The sequence below is a fragment of the Typopeltis vanoorti genome, chromosome 19 (genome assembly GCF_054136105.1).
Source record: "Typopeltis vanoorti isolate ZY-2024b chromosome 19, IOZ_Tvanoo_1.0, whole genome shotgun sequence".
Lineage (NCBI taxonomy): Eukaryota > Metazoa > Arthropoda > Arachnida > Uropygi > Thelyphonidae > Typopeltis > Typopeltis vanoorti.
In genome coordinates, this window is record NC_143567.1 from 50228744 (window position 1) to 50246909 (window position 18166).

The window sequence follows — 18166 nt, forward strand, 5'->3', positions numbered from 1 at the left end:
GTAAAAATCGTGCCTAAGTAGATGAAATGTTTTACTTGTTCTACAGGTTCTCCATTCCCAATGCAGCTGATATTTTCGATGCTTCTGCCTATTTTCATTATCTTTGTCTTGTTATTGCTGACCTTCATACCATATCTATCACAACAGTTATTCAATATAGTCAGGGATCTTGCAGACTTGTAGCAGATTTATTTAGACGTATAACATCATCTGCATAAAGCAAGGAGTCGACACTGACATCTCCAATTTTGATATCAGGCTTAATACCACTTTCCTTCATAACATAATCCATATAGATAACGAATAACAAAGGTGATAATGTACATCCTTGTCTGACACCAGATTTAACATTAAACCATCTTCCTGTACTTCCTTCAATTCTAACTGCTGACTTACAACTCAAATAAAGACAAAGTATTGCTTGATATAATGCCCCATTGACACCATACAACTATAGTGTTTTGAATAGCTTCTCGCTTGGCACCTTGTCATATGCTTTTTCCAGATCTACAAAACTTAAATACAGATCTTTGTTATATTCCCATGACTTTTCAACTTTTTGTCGTAAAGCGAATATCTGATCCTGACAGCCACTATTTGGTCTGAATCCAGCTTGTTCCTCACCAAGATTCTCATCCACAATCCTTCTCAACTGTTTCTCAAGTATACTGTCATAAATCTTACCAGGAACACTCAGAGAAATACCTCTGTAATTCTCACATCAGCTTTATTTCCCTTTTTATATATGGGTACTATGAGAGCTCTACTAAAATTATCTGGAATTCATTCCTCTGTCCATGCCTTCTTTACTATGCAGTGCAGCCACTATAAGACTTTTATAGCTGCAGATTTGAGCATTTCTGGTTGAATATCATCTACTCCAGCTGCCTGTCCATATTTCAGACTTTTGATGGCTTTTTCTACTTCAAGTATGGATATATATTCCTGATTGCATGCCTGGTCAGTGTTTTTTATTCAGTGTATTGTCACTGATTGTTTCATTTAACAATTTTTCAAAGTAGTTACTCACTCCATACTTCAATGATATCTTTTTCTCCAGTTTTCATGTAACCTTTATCATCTCTAATTCCTTTTACAGCATTTCTCCATTTCTGAGCTTCTTCAGTAATCTCCAAAATATCTTGATACCTTCTTGATATTTATTTTCTATGTTCTTACCAAAGTCTTACCATGACTTTTGTTTAGTTAGTTTTACACAGTGTTTAGCTTTCTTACATTTGTCTCTGTATTCTCTAAGAGCACAAGCTAACTTATTTGCCAGGAACTTTTGATATGCTTTCTTCTTTTCCTTCACTGCCTCTTTAACTTCCTGTGTCCACCAGGGAGTTCTGATTTTTCTATCCTTGCAGACAACCTCACCACATGCCTCTCTGGCAGAATCAATCAATGTTTTCTTCAGAGCTTGCCACTGAATCTCCAAGGTTTAATTCCTGTTCTCAAACTCTTTCATTTTCTTTTCAATAATCTTTCTGTATTTTAGTCTACAGTTCACATCTGAGAGCTGCTCAACTTTTATTCGCTTTTGAAAATTTTCTTCTTTTCAATATGAAATTCAATTTTATCCGGCTTAAGACTAAATGGTGATCACTTCCAATTTCAAGTTCTCTGTACACTCTAGTGTCCTGCAGCAGAGAGAAAACATCACTATCAACAATAATATAGTAAATGAGACTTTTCTTATTCCTTGCCTCTTCTCTCCATGTGAATTTGTGCACATTTTTATGTTGGAACATGGTGTTAGTAATAACCAGTCCATGTCCTGAGCAGAAATCCAACAAGCATTTGCCATTATTATTAGCTTTGCTCTTTTCTCCAAATTTTCCCAAAATTTTTTTGTATGTCTCACAATCATTTCCTACTCTGCTATTTAGATCCCCAACAAGGACCAACTTTTCATTTTTCATTTTGTCAGTTGCTTTTTCTAAAGCCTCAAAAAATTCCTCCACTTCTACTTTAGTAGAACCTTCTGTGGGACCATAGGCACAAATAAGTCTCATTGTCCAGTTCTCCATTCTCATATTTGCCCATTACTCTACTTGAGACTGACTGCCATTCAAGAAGATTAGCCTCGTATTTTGTGTTGAATACTATGGCTACTCCTTCTTTTCCTTGATTGTCATTGGCTGAATATAACATTTTGCATTTATTGCTCAGAATGATCTCACCAGTTTTGATCTTTCTTTGTTTCAGTCACCCCTATTATGTCGATCTGGTACTTATTTAATTCCTCAGCTAGCTCCATTTCTTTTCCATTCAGGCTTCTTATGTTGATAATATCGATCTTCAATTCTGGTGATACGGAGTTGGGGTGTGTTTTAGGATTTGTTCCAGTAGCTCACTTGTTCGCCCTAGTTTCCTGGCAAAAACAAAGCGGGTCTTGTTTAACTGGGCGACGCCCCAGCCAGCAAGAAATTCTATTATGTTGTACCATCCTTTAGTATTTAAGGGTTTAAGCCAATAAGAATACAATTTGGTCGGCTAAATCCCAAACTGGCAACCTATCCTCATTCATTCAATATCCAGCAGATATCTAACAGGGTGCACCACGAGAAGGTGAGGATTGGACATTAGGTAAGAAGCCCTGGTCGGTTCTCTACATTCCTTTAAAGGCTATGCGGAGGTCTCCTCTCAGTTATACAGCTTTTCCCCTTTAGCACCCCCCCCCCCAAAAAAACCAAACAACAAATCATTAAATAAAACGTGTTTATTAACTGATATATATTTCTCTGGATTCAAACCAGCATCTTTGGAGCACAACTACTTGTTACAATACACAAGCAATGAGTGTAGGAAACAATTCAAATTGTAACAGACAAAAAACCTAAAGTCCTTATTTGGTAATTACTAATGTTGTATAAACGTATTTTTTTACAGCTGATCAGGGCCGTATTTATGCTTTTGGAGGCCCGAGGTGCAACATCATTATGAAGCCCTCAAAAATAAGCATTTTTTTAGTTTATTGAAAATAAAAGTCAACATTTCCATAATAACTCATTTTCATAACACAATACAACATTGGTATACATATATTTGCATTTAAAAAACGTATAAATAAATCAGTTCAAATTTAAATAAAAAAATTAATAACTAAAAATTTTTTTTTTCTGGCTTTGGTTTTAGCAAATATATCTCTAATGTCATCATAACTGATCGAGTCCATTACATCTGATTCAATGCATAATAACGACAGGTCATTTGGTGCAACTTGGTGCAAGTTGCTTCTTAAATAATTTTTTATTCGTTCCAACACTGAAAATGAGCGTTCAGCACTTGCATTTGAAATAGACATTGTCAAAAATATTTTTAAAATTGTTTCTATGTTCGGAAAAGTAGACCTTAATCCATCATTTATAAATTTACACATATTTTTAATTGAAGAATTTTCTTCCTTTATCATTATTAAAAATTGCTTAACTTCATCAGTAAATTTTTCTGGATCAATATCAGTCCCATAAGTTTGTAAAATGTTATCAATACTAGTCTTGTACATGCCTTGATCTATGTCTTCCTTCAAAAAATGTTAAACATACCTAATATGTCGAAATAGCTTTTTGTTCTTTCATTAATTTTTCAAAATTAGCTTATCGCAAACAACATTAAAAGTGTTCACAGTGAAATTTTCTTTCCCATGTAACATAATCTCATTGTTAGATTGTGAAACTTCGTCACTCAGTTTTTTTCGTTTTTTAACTCTTTCCTTCTATCTTTAAATTTTGTCTCATCTGTTAATAAATTTGCTTCTTCATTTACAGCAGCAAGACTATTTCTTATATCTAAAATAAAATCAACTAAAGAGTGTAACAAATTATTAGCTAAAAACAAATCCATATCAGGATCTTGTAGAGATTTACTAGTAGCATTTATTCGTTGTAAAATTTTGTCCCACATAACTGTTAAAATTGCTGTTTCTAGTTTGTCAAAATGTTCAGCCAATGATGAGCTCTCTAATTTAGAAATAGGTTTTTCATGAGGAGAAATGGATAGTTCAAGTAATGCATCTTTAATTTGTTTATATCCACATTTCAAAGTCAATATAGCGTCAGCTCTTACAGACCACCTCGTTCCACTTAGTCTTTTAATTGTTCAAGATTTTTTTTTCTAAATGTTTAAGGAGTATACCCCATCTTCTTGTTGAAGATGAAAAGTAATTATATACATTTTGAATAAAACAAAAATATTGCACTGCTTCCGGACAAGATGCTGCGGCATAGTTGCCAATTAAATTTAAGGAATGACTAGAACGCGGTATATAATGTACAGAGGGACTACTTTTTTCAGCCTAGCTTGTAAACTTGTATAGATACCTTTCATATTGGCAGCGTTATCATAGCTTTGCCCTCTGCACATTTTTATATCCAAAGATAATTCTTCTAATTTTTTTAATACTACCTCTTCTAAATATAAGGAATTATGTTGTGTAATTCTGATTAATCCAATAAATGTTTCTCTAATGTCAGAATTTGTGGCAACATACCTAAATATCATGGCTAGTTGGTCATAATGGGAAATGTCTGGCATTGAATTGAGTATTATTGCAAAATAAGCAGCTTCCTTAATTTCTGATATTAATATTTCTCTTGTTTTTTTAGCTATTAACACTATGAATTCATCACAAGTATGGTAAGAAAGATAATTTGATCTGCCAGAACCACAGTTGGCATACATTTTCATGTGATGTTTTAAAAAAATCATCAAATTCACTTAAATAATGTAAACACGATAAATAATTTCCGCAAGAATCAGAAAAAATATCATTTGTATTTCCTCTAAATGCTAGTCCTAGTTTACTCAGTAACTTAATGGTAGCTATTATTCTTTTTAAAACTCTCTCCAATAATTTTATTCAGATTTTATTTGTTTGATCAATTCAGAATCAATTCGACTATTTACAAACTTGATTTTCTTTTGCGATATGTGCACATCGCTCATATATGCTCAGTAGAATGCTCGTGATCACATAAGGTTCGTGTTATATTTCCCCAGTCATTAAAACCATTCATTAAGCTATTATTTGACTTTGTTTGTAAATTGAAAACAATTTACAAACAAAGCAGTAAATTGCTTTGCTGGTTTCTGAAAAAATTAGCCACTCTCATTTCTCCTTTGTTCCATTCGCCTTTTTACAGTAAAAATGTGATATATTTACATTTCTGACATATATTCTATTGCATTCTGTGTATTTTTTTTTAAATTTTCGATTTTACCAACATTCTGGAGCATATTAATTAAAATATGCTCGATAAACTGTTCATTAATAGTAAGTGGCCACACTACTATATCGGTAGATTAAGAGATAGCTTTCTTGCTGGTAAGTACAGACTCCAATTAAAAATTTTCTTGAATCCTCTTGATTTGTTTCATTTACTTCTTTCTCTCCTTCTATGTTTTCCATATCATTTTGATGTTCTTCATTTTCACTTTCATCTCCTGATAATGATACCAATGTTTCATTTTCATTCTGAGAACTGTGAAGTACAACTTCAGTTCTATGAAATTCTTCATTTTCAGAATGCAAGAAAGATAAAATTGCCCCCTTTTGGCTATTTAGCTGTTTTTCATTTTGTCTAAGTCATTTTCTTTTACTAGCTCCAGATTCAAATTTTTCTTGGCATTATTATGTGTATTAATCTATCAAAAGCGAAATAAATATTTATTAAATCCAAAATAAACATAAATAAAATAAACAATTACGTTAAAAGCTTAAAAAAATACAAAAATAGAAACAGTAGTATCTTGGTTTTGTTAAAATAAATGAGTAACAGTAAAATAAGAATGATAATTAATTGAATAATATATTCTTACCGACTGCGACAACTACTTTAACCATATAATTAGGTATATACGCTTGTACATAGTATACTGCTTTACAAGTACTAGCCAAATAAACTATCAGTTTAATTACCTTTTTTGGAATTTCCTTTACCAGTTCTACGATATTTGACACTTTTTGGTGCACAATTTATTTATTGTGTCCATTACCAAAAATATAAACGAATTTCACATGTATACAATATCAATATCAATATTAAAAATATCTTCGTAATATTAAACTAGCAACCTTGTAAGTCATTTTATATAAATAAATGACTAACTTATATTGATGGATTATAAATAATTATGCAACTTCAACGATACTTTATATTAAATTTTCTAAATAGTTTAAAATCTTTTAATGTAATTTTAAATATATATATATTATTTACACTTTTAAATATTTCATGTAATTGAATCATAATTAATTTAAAGAAAGATGTAATTAAAATCTTTCTGTGAAAGATTTCAATTGCAGTGTTGATTATTGATTTTGTTTGACAAGTTTCGTTGACAAGCATCATAGTTGCTACAAAAATTCTGAATACCGCAAAAATATTAAAAAGTATGGTAATAATTTAGTATAAGGATAAAAGTTTTTTTTTTTTTTAAAAAAAAAGAATTTAAATGCAATCAAATTAAGCTTGCTAATCAAGGTAAAAATTGGGACTTCATGAACTGTGAAGTTCAGATATTCTCACTAAAAATAAAAATTTTGAATTTACAGTAATAAAAATTATAGCAAAAATCATCATATTTCATGTATTACAACATTTATTTATTACAAGATTTATTAAACTCCAGCTTTGATTTTTTTAAGTTGCAGTAATAAGCATAATAATTCCAGCTTTAGTTAAAATGTAGAGGCAATAAATAGTAACGATAACTTGCTATGCTTGCTAACATCCACTTTTTTACTCAACATTTTACCCTAAAATGACTAGAATCTTGATGCACAAAAAAATGTACTGAAAAATCAATTTAATTTATAAATAATAATAAACTTGAAATTCAAATGCTCTATTTATGTGATATAGAAACTGCTCTTACCCGACTGATTAATACAAATAGCAGCAGCACACAAAAATACCTCTGTTGTCTCTGGAACGTGTTTCAAAATGATCGCAAAAACTTTCTTTAACTCAAAAACTTATTTACTCTGTTTACAATTTCCAGTTATTAAACTTCTAGTATACTTTTAATGACACTTCTTGTTATTGTTAATCTACATCTTAATTGTCCAACTAAAACACATTATAAGAGGAATTGTACAAAGTATATAACTTACAAAAGCTCTATATCGCACATTCAGTCAAAGGTTCTTGCACAGAACGTTCTAAAGCTATTCTCTCATCTTAGATCTTGAGCTTCCTTCAGGAAATCTGGCTTCAGAAATATCTCATCGAGAAAATAGCGGACTGTGAACTGCGCCCTGCAGCACTCATATACAGCTCCGGCAAAAAGTTATTCTCCATCTGCGAAAAGAAAAACTTCCGAGCGAAGGTGCTTCGGGTAATTTGTTTTGCCTTTTCTCCTCTGCTTGGGCTCGCCAAAAATGTCTGGACAACTGCCTCCTTTTTCTGCCGCCTCCACTAACTCAAATTGCCACCAACTGTCAACCGGGATTCCTCTCTGGCTTGGAAGCTTTTCTCCGGCGATTGGAACATCTCTTTTCGGCAACTTGAAGCCTTCTCTTAAGACTGGAACCGGGAAGCTCCTCTCTGTATAATAAATTTAGTTTAATCCTTTATCCAAGTGTGAGCAAATAAAGTTTGCGCCTGAAAGTATCTTCAGGACTGGGGTAAGGTGGTACAACACCAGGGAAACTCATTGCAAAGGTGGAGCAAGCTACCAACACTCCTATCTCGGTATCTCCTATAATGCAAACACATCTCCTTGCAGATATGTCTAATGTTATGCATTAAGGGAAGGGCCACTACCCAGACTAGTTTCGACCTTTATTGAGGTCTCTTCAGTGGGAGCCAGGCCCAAGTGGAGATACCAAGCAGAAGCATTAGCAGGTCATCTCCACCCACAGGAGTTGCCAAATGGTGTGCCACCCTTTTTTAATAAATTACTCTGGATTTTGAGAAAGATGTTGAAAGTTTATTTTTCACTTGGTTAGAGTATAATAAATTTAGTTTAATCCTTTATCCAAGTTGTTGTTGTACCACTTGGTGTTCTGGTGTTGTACTACCTTACCCCAGTCCTGAAGATACTTTCAGGCGCAAACTTTGTTTGCTCACACTTGGATAAAGGATTAAACTAAATTTATTATACTCTAACCAAGTGAAAAATAAACTTTCAAGCTCCTCTCTGGCAACGTCTGGAACCGGGAAGCCCTATATGCTTGGCTCTGTCCCCTTTTATTATGCCTTCTCTGAGACCTTGCACGAAGTTTGTAACCCCCCAAAGAATTTGGCATAACTCTTTCATCTTACATTTCAAGTTCAGCCCGCTCTTTGTTCTCTTCTGTGCCTTCTTTTGATTGTAAGTTGTCGACCATCGGAAAGTTGTTTGAACCTTTCTGACTGACTTCGGAGATGTTTATCTGCAGAGCTTGTAAGCTTTTCTGATACACACAAAATTTAATAAACAACCTTTCTAATGCCGCCATGTAGATCTATTACATACAGCTCTGGCAAAAAACATTGCCTTTGTTTTTAACACTCTAACATATTCTTATTAAAGAAGTATATACAGTTAATTTCCAAAGGGCTATTTACAAAAATATCTAATACAAAATATACAGAGACAAGCATGGTTATTTTTTACAATATTCTTATGGGACTTGACCTAAGTAAAAAATCGATGTAATGTGCTTTGGAATATTTAAGCTACAATCGAGTTTTTACAATATTGATAAGAACAATAGTCTAGAAGTCCAGGTAGTCCAGCAAAAACCATCTGTGACAAAATGAAAATAGTTTATTTATTTAAAAACACAAAAATACAAATTTATTAAGTATATCTTTATAGAGTTCATAATTAAAAGGACTCTAATAATAAAAATAATAATAGATTTCTACAGATGTGTCTCATCTTGTTTTGGTATTATCAAAATTATCAAGTTATTCTGAAGCATTATGAATTTTGCTATTTTATTATTATGCTGCTAATATTTCTTCAAATGCGGCACTTTTTACAACAAAACTGGCCAAGTGATGTTGAATACATATCTGTTCGCAAATATACTCAAAATATCTTTGAGCTAATAAAAAGGCAGAATGCTGATGAAACTTCATCAGCATTCTATCTGTTGAAATGCAATTACCCCCCCCCCTCTGCCATTAATGGATTATTGTAGTTATGTACACTGTATTTCTTGGATTGACCCTTTTTTGCTGCACAATTTATTTATTGTGTTTGCTTCTCGAATAAAAATGAATTTCACGTGCGAAAATAAATAATCAAAATGTTTGTTTGCATTACAAATATTATATCAAATATTTATATTTTTTAAATAACATTTATTGAAATAAATATGACATTTTGCTTCCTTTCCTTGCAAAATAAGATTATATGGGTCGCACATTTTAATTTCAGGAACGATTTTTTTATTTTTTTATATGAACAACAAATGGTTTTAAACTGCATTACTCGGGGTTTAAGATTGCGAGTTTTTTCAATTTATATCCAATGGTATTTTATCAGAGATTCTATGACTTTGTCTTCTGCTTAAAGCTGCAGCAGTACAATTACTTTGGAAAAATAATGAATTCAAACAAAAAGAAAGTGCACATGTTATCTAGCAGTATTTGTGTGTGTGTGTGTGTGTGGCGATAATTTTGGGAGGGGGGGGGGAGTTAGCCATTAAAGGCAAATTAATTCTGTTATGAAAATTTTGGAAATAAAATTTCATTTTGATGCATGCACCTATACATGTTTTAAAAGATAAACTGTAGGGAAAATATCGCTACTTCAAAACTGCCGCATAATATCGAAATTAGCCGAAAATATGTACATAACAGTTGACTTCATAACTGCCATTTATTTTGATTTGTAGTGAGTGATTAGAGGAAACCAAGAAAGTTGAAATGCAAAAACCTACAGATTACGTTATAAAAATTATGCATTACATGATGTGATTCAAGATTTACGTATGATAACTAACCTTCAAACTAAGATTATGAATAAAAGAGGAAACTTAATTTGGAACAGATGGAGGCTGCATTCATTTTTAGATTCAGATTTTCATGAATTTATAAAATAATTGTTTGACAAAAATAATTATCTTCAGTCAAGTTCTTGGAGAATTTTAAATGTATTGGCGATTAAAATAATTAGCAAAAAAATTGATAGCGACATTGATCTTCCAAAGTGATACAATATGAAGTGAAGAAAGTATAAAAGGAATTTTTATTTTATGCTGGCATTAAAAACTATAATTATATGATAAAAACAAGCAGCAAAATGAATATAACTCATAGGTATTTAGTCTGATATAACTTAGATTCCGGTTACCGAGCAAATGGCAAGCAACTGCGTTTCTTGCTGTAGGCCACAGAACTTAGCTACTATGTATGTCAGGTAATGTAGTTAAGTGTTCTTTTCAGCGTGAAGGATTATCACACCTTCTAATCGGCATGACGGCCAAACTACACTTCTTATCCATGTTCTTTCAAGCAGGTGGACAGAATGTTATCCAGGTTTGCTGGATCCAGCAAAGAAATGGAACACTTCCATACATGAATTTTATGGAATACAGAGTTCCTGTTAGTTTTATATTCTAAGGAAAGAACGATGTATTTCAAATGGAAGCAGGAAGCCTCACAAATGTTTCAGCGGCCTCTAGTTTTTATATTATGAATTTAATATTTAAAAATAAGTATTTTATTTTGCAACTATAACTACGCTGTCTTTTTTATTGTTCTTTGTGGAGGAGTAAGGTTTTAAAATGAGGCTCCCCTAGAGAGTGAGGCCCTCATCTTGCACCTCATGTGCCTAATGATCTTAAGATGACTGTCTCTCAAATTTTTGACAGATTTTGGTCTTGTGGGTTTGGGGAGTAGAGGGAGTAGGGGAGATGAAGTATTTAGGGGGCTATAGCCATTATAAAATTAATACAACAACATAAAATAAAAATCTGGCAAAGATAATTATATATGTATCAAGAGTTGTATCATTAAAGCAAAGAACCACTATTCTGATAGCAAGCATTCAGTATCTTCATTTCATGTTAAACTGACTAGGACTGTGAATCATTTACGCTAATTCTTTGAACTCTTTGACCTATCTAAATTAAATTTAATTAATTATACTTACCAGAAATTACATTCTTATTTAATCTTTTCACCCAAGTGTATGCAAACCAAGTTTACTTGTGAAGAATCGTTACAACTTGCCTCTATCTACTTCACATCAATTGCTTTAGTATATCTCATTGTGCTAAGCAATAAAGGAGGGTCATTACCCAGACTGGATTCAACCTTTATTGAGGATTTCATTAAAGGTTGAATCCAGTCTGGGTAGTGACCCTCCTTTATTGCTTAGCATAATGAGATACTAAAGCAACTGATGTGAAGTCGTCTGCCTCTATACGCAAGTTGTGAATTCTTCACACATAAACTTGATTTACACCTGGATGAAAGGTGTAGACTAATTTGGAGGAAACAATTTTCCTCCAAATTAATCTATTACTTGTAAGCACTCCAATATTGTCTTATCTAACATAAGATTTTTTTAATTGACAGATTTCTTTTTTTTTAGTATAAATATAATTATAAAAATATACATCAGACATTTGTAAGAGTTCATGCAAAGAAATTTTATGACAACAAGATATGAATTACAAGCATGTATTGTTACGGCTTCTTTGTTTGGCAGAGAGATAACATTTTGACGAAGATTAAACTTAGCAGACTCTAGATATCTAACAAACTCTTTTCTTGCAAATGAACAAATGTTGAACCACAGTTAATGGCACTAATGGCATGTTAGATCTAACTTACTACTTGTGATGTCATGTGAATCACATTGTGTGCTTTACTGTTATACTTAAATTCTATTCAACCATGTTCATTTTGATTTATTCTATCAATCACTGAATTGGAGATAATGTTGCCATTATTAAAACTTACATGTTTTATTCATTTAATAATTTCATTAAGTAATGAAGGTATCATTTACATGGAAATACCTGAATTTGAATTCTTTTTAGGATCCAAAACATCTTTAATGGTTTTAGGAGGAAAAATTATGCAAAAGAGAATAGTACAAATAAATAGGCCTAAATCACAGAATTAATTCTGTGTAAATGAGCCTATCGTGTTAAGAAAAAGGATGAGATATAATTATGGATTCATAAAATAAAACCTAAAATATTCAGTTCCTAAATTATGCTTCCTGAATTACCTCAATCAGTTGAAGCTGTTCCTCAAGACGTAAAGCAGCTTCACGCCTTCCTTGGTCACGATAATGTACAACATCAGCTTCTAATCCCTGAATAGCTTGTTCTTTTTCTATAAATTCTGACTGTAATTGCTGAAATAAGAGACAAAGTTTATTCTGAATTAGAAAGAAAGTAAAAATTTGCTTAATGCTAATTAATCATATTTAAAACATTAAGCTGAGCAATCAACACGAAACAAACGATTGTTTAATAATGAAGGCTGTTATTTATTGTTATCGTACAGTATTATACATATAAACTCTTCTGGATATAATCAAATGCTTGTGAATTTTCAGTGAAATTAGAATATTAGAATTTAACTATATAATTATTAATTTAAAAAAATATTAAAGGAAGTAACTAGCAAAAGAATTGGAAAGAAAATGTTCTCGAGGAATTCAGTCATGATTACATTTCAACACTAGTGAACGAAAGCACTATTATAGGCCTGAAATTAGAAACAGCTGCTGGTATATGAAATGCAACTGAAAATGCACAAATATTGAGGAATAAAAAATTTATAGTGGCTATGCTATGCTGCACAATTCACAAGGTTGAGTTAAAAACTTACATTTCAGATGAAAAGCACGGACTAACATTGAACCAACATATAAAAAAAAAGGGGGGGGGGGGATAAGAATTATAGATAAATATCTGTAATAGCAAGATTTATATATATAAATATATATGATGCTACTATCTTGGACACCCAATTTTCTCATTATCTTGGATGACAATTAATTAATTAATGTCAATTCAGATTCTGTTGCTCATTCTTCATAGTAGATCTCCTAACCCACCTTTGGATATAAACCATGAACATTTAGGAATTCCTCACTCTTGACAATACAGACATTTCATCAGGTCTGGTACAATACAGGTACTCCTTATCAAGGTCTTATGGTCTTGCTTCTGTTTTTGGAATTGCATTGACAATTTTGTCACTATACATCATAATGATTTGTTTCCTTTTCTCAGCTTTCTATACCAATGCTGCAGAACTCAGGACACTGTGCTTTAGCAAATGCTCTTCATCCTATCATTAATGATAAGATGAAGACATATGAGTGAGGATCTTTTCTCACTAACCTCAAATCCTATCCATAATTTAATGGATAGGATTTAATGGATTAGTGCTAATGGCAGTAACAATTCACTTCTTAATTTGACAAACCATGTAGTGCTCAAATGATCCAAGCTTCAAGTTCATAGCCAATACCTGAAACATCAATTTCCTTGTCATTCTCAAGAGGAGTGACAACAGCAGAATGAACTTTAATGCCACCAAAACATGGTCCTTATTTCTAATAAGAAATGGCTCATTTCACTTCCCATTAACTTTAATAATACTTGGATCACCAGTCAAAATCACATTTCTTGGGCTAACTTACACTTCTAGCCTTTTCTAGTACAAACACCACAACCATAGCCTCTCAGTCACCAAATAAACCTTTTGCTCTCTTCTGTTCAAAACGCCACTTCTCACTTGTATATATAAAACTCCTAACATTATGTAAATTCCAAATTCATCCAACCTTAAATGCTGTTCTCACAATTGGAATAGTGCATCAAAAACTTCCCCAAAAACACTTGATACTATTCAGAAAATGTCATTCAGCTTAACGGATTCATTCCAGTCACTTTCTTGTGAATGTTTTGTTTCTGACTTATACTTTTTCTACAGGAAAATAGTCACTGCTCCATCAATCTGGCTGCCATCATTCCTCCACTTTTTCTTTTCATGTAAGAAACATGAACAGTTACAAGTCAACATCCATATACATTTTGGCATGAAACTTACCAAACCAACCTCATCCTCTTCTTTCATTCCACACTTCTGTGTTTTTGAAATGGCCTTTCTTACATTGTGAGTGCTTCTTCATCAAGTTCTTCTTCTTTTGCCTTAACTGCTTGTCCATACGTCATACTCTTGTGTTAATTTATTTGTGACATCTTTTGTATGGAGGTTAATATATAAAGAGAAAAAAATAACTATTTCATTTAAGAAATAAGCCAATTAACCAAATACAGAGAGATACAAACATTGAAATTGTCCTCAGCCTGCTTACAAGCACCAGTGATATGTGTGTGTTTGTAATGTCTATAATTTAAAAATAAAACTCATATACTCAACAAGTAATTAAGCTGCTAATTTGGTTTACAATGAAGCTTACTAGAATGGCAAGATCATTAAAATCAAAGCTGACCTTAACTTTTATTCATTTTGAAATGAAACTATGGTGCAGAACTCTACAAAGAATACATATATTAGGGAAAATCAAATGATATGTCAATTATCAATGCTAGGATATGCATTTTTTTTTTTCTACTGGAATAAGAAGAGATATTAAGATCCATTATTTCAAAGTTGTTCATTTTGTATTAGATGTTAGCTAATAGTTTTTATTATTACTACTATTAGATGCTGAATGAGGAACTTTTTATCAAAACGGTCGTTCAGTCAGGATTTAACAAGAAACAAAATTCTGAACTAGAAATACTTGTACTTTTAGTCAAAAAGACAAAAGGAAAACATGTTAGAATTACCCTAGAAAGAAGTAAAGTTGAAGTGAAATTTATATGTTTAAGTAAAATTGTCATCATCATCATCATCAAATTCTTGCCATGTACCCTCAAGGGGTGTACAGGATATGACAGTACTACATGAAAAATTTACATCATTACTAACTTCCTATCTATGATTTTCCTCCAAATCAGTCTGTTACTTGACAAGACTCCAACATTATCAGATCTTATATTTCTATCGTCTAACGCACTTTGTACCTTATCAATCCACCTATATCTTGGTCTTCCTCTGGGTCGTTTTCCTACCAACCTGGCAGAGAACACTTGTTTTGCTAATCTTTCCTCTCCCATTCTATTTAAGTGACCATACCACCTGAGATTAGCTCTGCTAATGCATTCCTGGATGCTGACAATGTCAAGTTCTTTCCTAATATCCTCATTTTTAATATGATATTGCCATTGATGCCATCTGTTCACGCCTCTAATCTTTCTCAGGACTCTCATATCTGCGGTCTCTAGTCTTTGGTCAAGTGTTTTACTTCTGCCCCAGCTCTCAGATCCATAAGTTAAAACCGGTTTGAACACTGTCTTGTATACAGCTAATTTAGTGTTCTTATTCCATATGAATTTATTCAATTGACTTCCCACCATACCAGCTTTGCTGATTCTGTTGTCTATTTCTATATTTAATTTACCATCTTCAGTAAAAATCGTGCCTAAGTAACTGAAATGTTTTACTTGTTCCACAGGTTCTCCATTCACAACACAGTTGACATTTTCAATGATTCAAAGTAAAATTGTATTGTTAAGAAAATGTTGATATTTTAAATATAATCTGTGTAAGAATGTATGTCTAAGTGCGAACAAAGGTGCGAAGGTTACTAGCTAGCTGCCTATGATGATGTAACGCCCAAAGCGAAAGCGTTCGTGTTCTGCAAAAAGAGTGCTCTTCAAGGAGCAGAAATGTGACGCAACCACGTAAGGGCAAGTAGGAGAGCACAATGAGAGATCCTCTGATACGACAAGAGGGCGCTACGAAGGGCAATAAAAGGAATTCACTCGGGTTTGAACTGCCCCATTTTTTCCTGTTTCGGTTTTACTCGTGTGGACCAGCAGTGCTGACCGATTGACGGCAATCTCCTTCCCGGTTGCTAACTGAAGGAGTCGGGCATGCTATATATGAGATGGCGGCATCCACCAACTCGGGCCATCGGTAAGAGTTTACCACTGCAAGACAGCGAAAAGTTCTCCCCAAAGGACGGCAGAGCTGACGACGACAACCCGCTAGAGGAGCGTTAGTCCAGCAAAAGCAGGGAATGGCCATTTGTGTCGATCAGAGCAAGCTCCACATGGACATGACTAGATAAAGCAGAAAGACATCTGACTACAAAGGATGGACGAAAGGAGCATGATGACCTCTCAAGATGGTAGTAATGTAGAGAAATTTTCTTATTCATGTAACAATTAGTATTGGAAAAGACAGAGAAAAACAGATTTCTAATTGAAAGCAAAGAGAACTTTTAAGTGACTGCGTGCTTAGTAACTTGTTAACTATATTGGACACTAGTAGTCTGAGAGCCTGAGAGTATGCAACACTCAATAAAATGTGAATGGAATTTTGTTAGCGAACTTTGTTTAGATATTGAACTAGTGATTTATGATCTGTGTGTATCTTTTAACCTAGAGATGTAAATAGTGTGTTTGATAATTAGAATGTTCCTTTACTGCTTAGCTAGTGAACTAGAATTTTGATGTGACATACTTTGATGTGTGGAAGTCTATTTGTATGCAATTTGATATTTAATAAACATGTTTTTTCTATGTAAGCCTGAGTTTGTCTGAGCATGAGACTGATTTTACCACTCGCAAAAGTTCGGACCTATGAATAAGGGGAAATTAAGGACCTATGGATAAGGGTAAATGTTGAAATTTCTATAGGCACTTAATACTTTAACAAGATTAGGTAATACTTGAACTCTGGGAAGGTTTCTTTGAGCAAGGATTCTTCTGTTCTACGACTCTGACTGGTGCAGCTAAATGAAACAAATTTTGTCAGAGTTCCGAAAGGAGAAATGGCCCCAGAGAGATAGGTTAGAAATTTAAGTTTAGTAGGCACAAGAGGGATAAGGATAAGGAAATAATAGAAAAAAGTAAAGATGTAACACTACTATATTTGTTCTATTAACAAAAAAAAAAAAAAAATTCATTTTATATTACTACAAAAAGCAGTGTCTCCCCAAGTAATTAGAGATTGTAAAGTTATGAAGTAACCTAAAGTAACGAATGCTCTTTATTTGTGTCCTTTGTGCACTAGAGCGCTTGAATCCCATCTAGGGCTAAAATAACATTTATCAAGGCTATCAAATGAAGGTGAGTTAGCCAGAATCACACAAAAGATCCTCCCATACACACATACACAAATGTAAACTTGTTTACATTTGTGTTTACATATACATACACAAATGTAAACTTGTGTTTTTCCTAGGGTTTTTCCATCACAAGATGGAAAAATCCTATGGTATTCCTCTCTCTCTCTCTACAAATGGATTGCCAGCTTCCCCTCTTGCCGTTCATTGCAATGATAGATGGTTTCCTTTCATTGGATTTCTCAATCAATGCTAGTGCCCCCCAAGGCTCAGTACTGTCACCTATTCTCCTATACATTAATGATCTTCTCTCCCTGATATTCAGGTCTATTCATAGTTTTGCTGATGAGAATACTCCCCATTCTTCTTTTCATTTTCAAACTTTGTGGTACTCAGATAACTCATACTTCAAGATCTTTAACCATTTTCCTTTCCATTTTCAAGTGGGGTGAGGATAACCTGGTTAATTTTAATGCTTCAAAATGTAGTTCCTATCTATCATTTCTAGAAAGAAAGTCCATTCCACTCTCTCTCCCTCTTTTGACAATATTCCTCAATAATCATGACTAATTTTCTCTCCTTGGGTTAACTCTCACATCCAATCTATTCTGGCATGAACACATCAAGCCCATATTTTCTTCAGCCTCCAAAAAACTTAGTATTCTTTTTCATTCCAAACAGTACTTCTCTCCTGCTTAATTCCTAATAATTTATAAAACTCAAATTACCCAACCTTAAAACACTGTTCCCACATTTGGGGTGCTGCACCTAAAACTTCTCTCAAAATGCTTGATTGTATGCAAAAACAACAAGTTTGCTTAATTGATGAACCTACCTCGCTGCCTCCCTCCAGTCACTTTCCTACAGACATTTTGTTGCTACATTATATCTCTTCTACAGGTATATTCACAGGCACTGTTTCTCTGAACCGACTGCTACAATCCTCCCCCCCCACTTTCCTGTACTCATATACGAATGCGAGCTGCTGCTAGTCAACACCCATTTATGGTTCAACTCCAAACTCATTGAATCAACTTCTTATCCTCTGCCT

The 18166-nt window shown here is 33.2% G+C and overlaps 1 protein-coding gene across 1 annotated transcript in view; it reads right to left on the minus strand.

The window, feature by feature from the left end:
* Dys (Dystrophin) overlaps window positions 1–18166 on the minus strand; it is a 923162-nt gene that overhangs the window by 549951 nt on the left and 355045 nt on the right. Inside the window, exon 30 of the mRNA XM_090409612.1 lies at window positions 12187–12315. Within this exon, the coding sequence (XP_090265738.1) occupies window positions 12187–12315 (129 nt within the window). The remainder of the gene's footprint in view (window positions 1–12186; window positions 12316–18166) is intronic.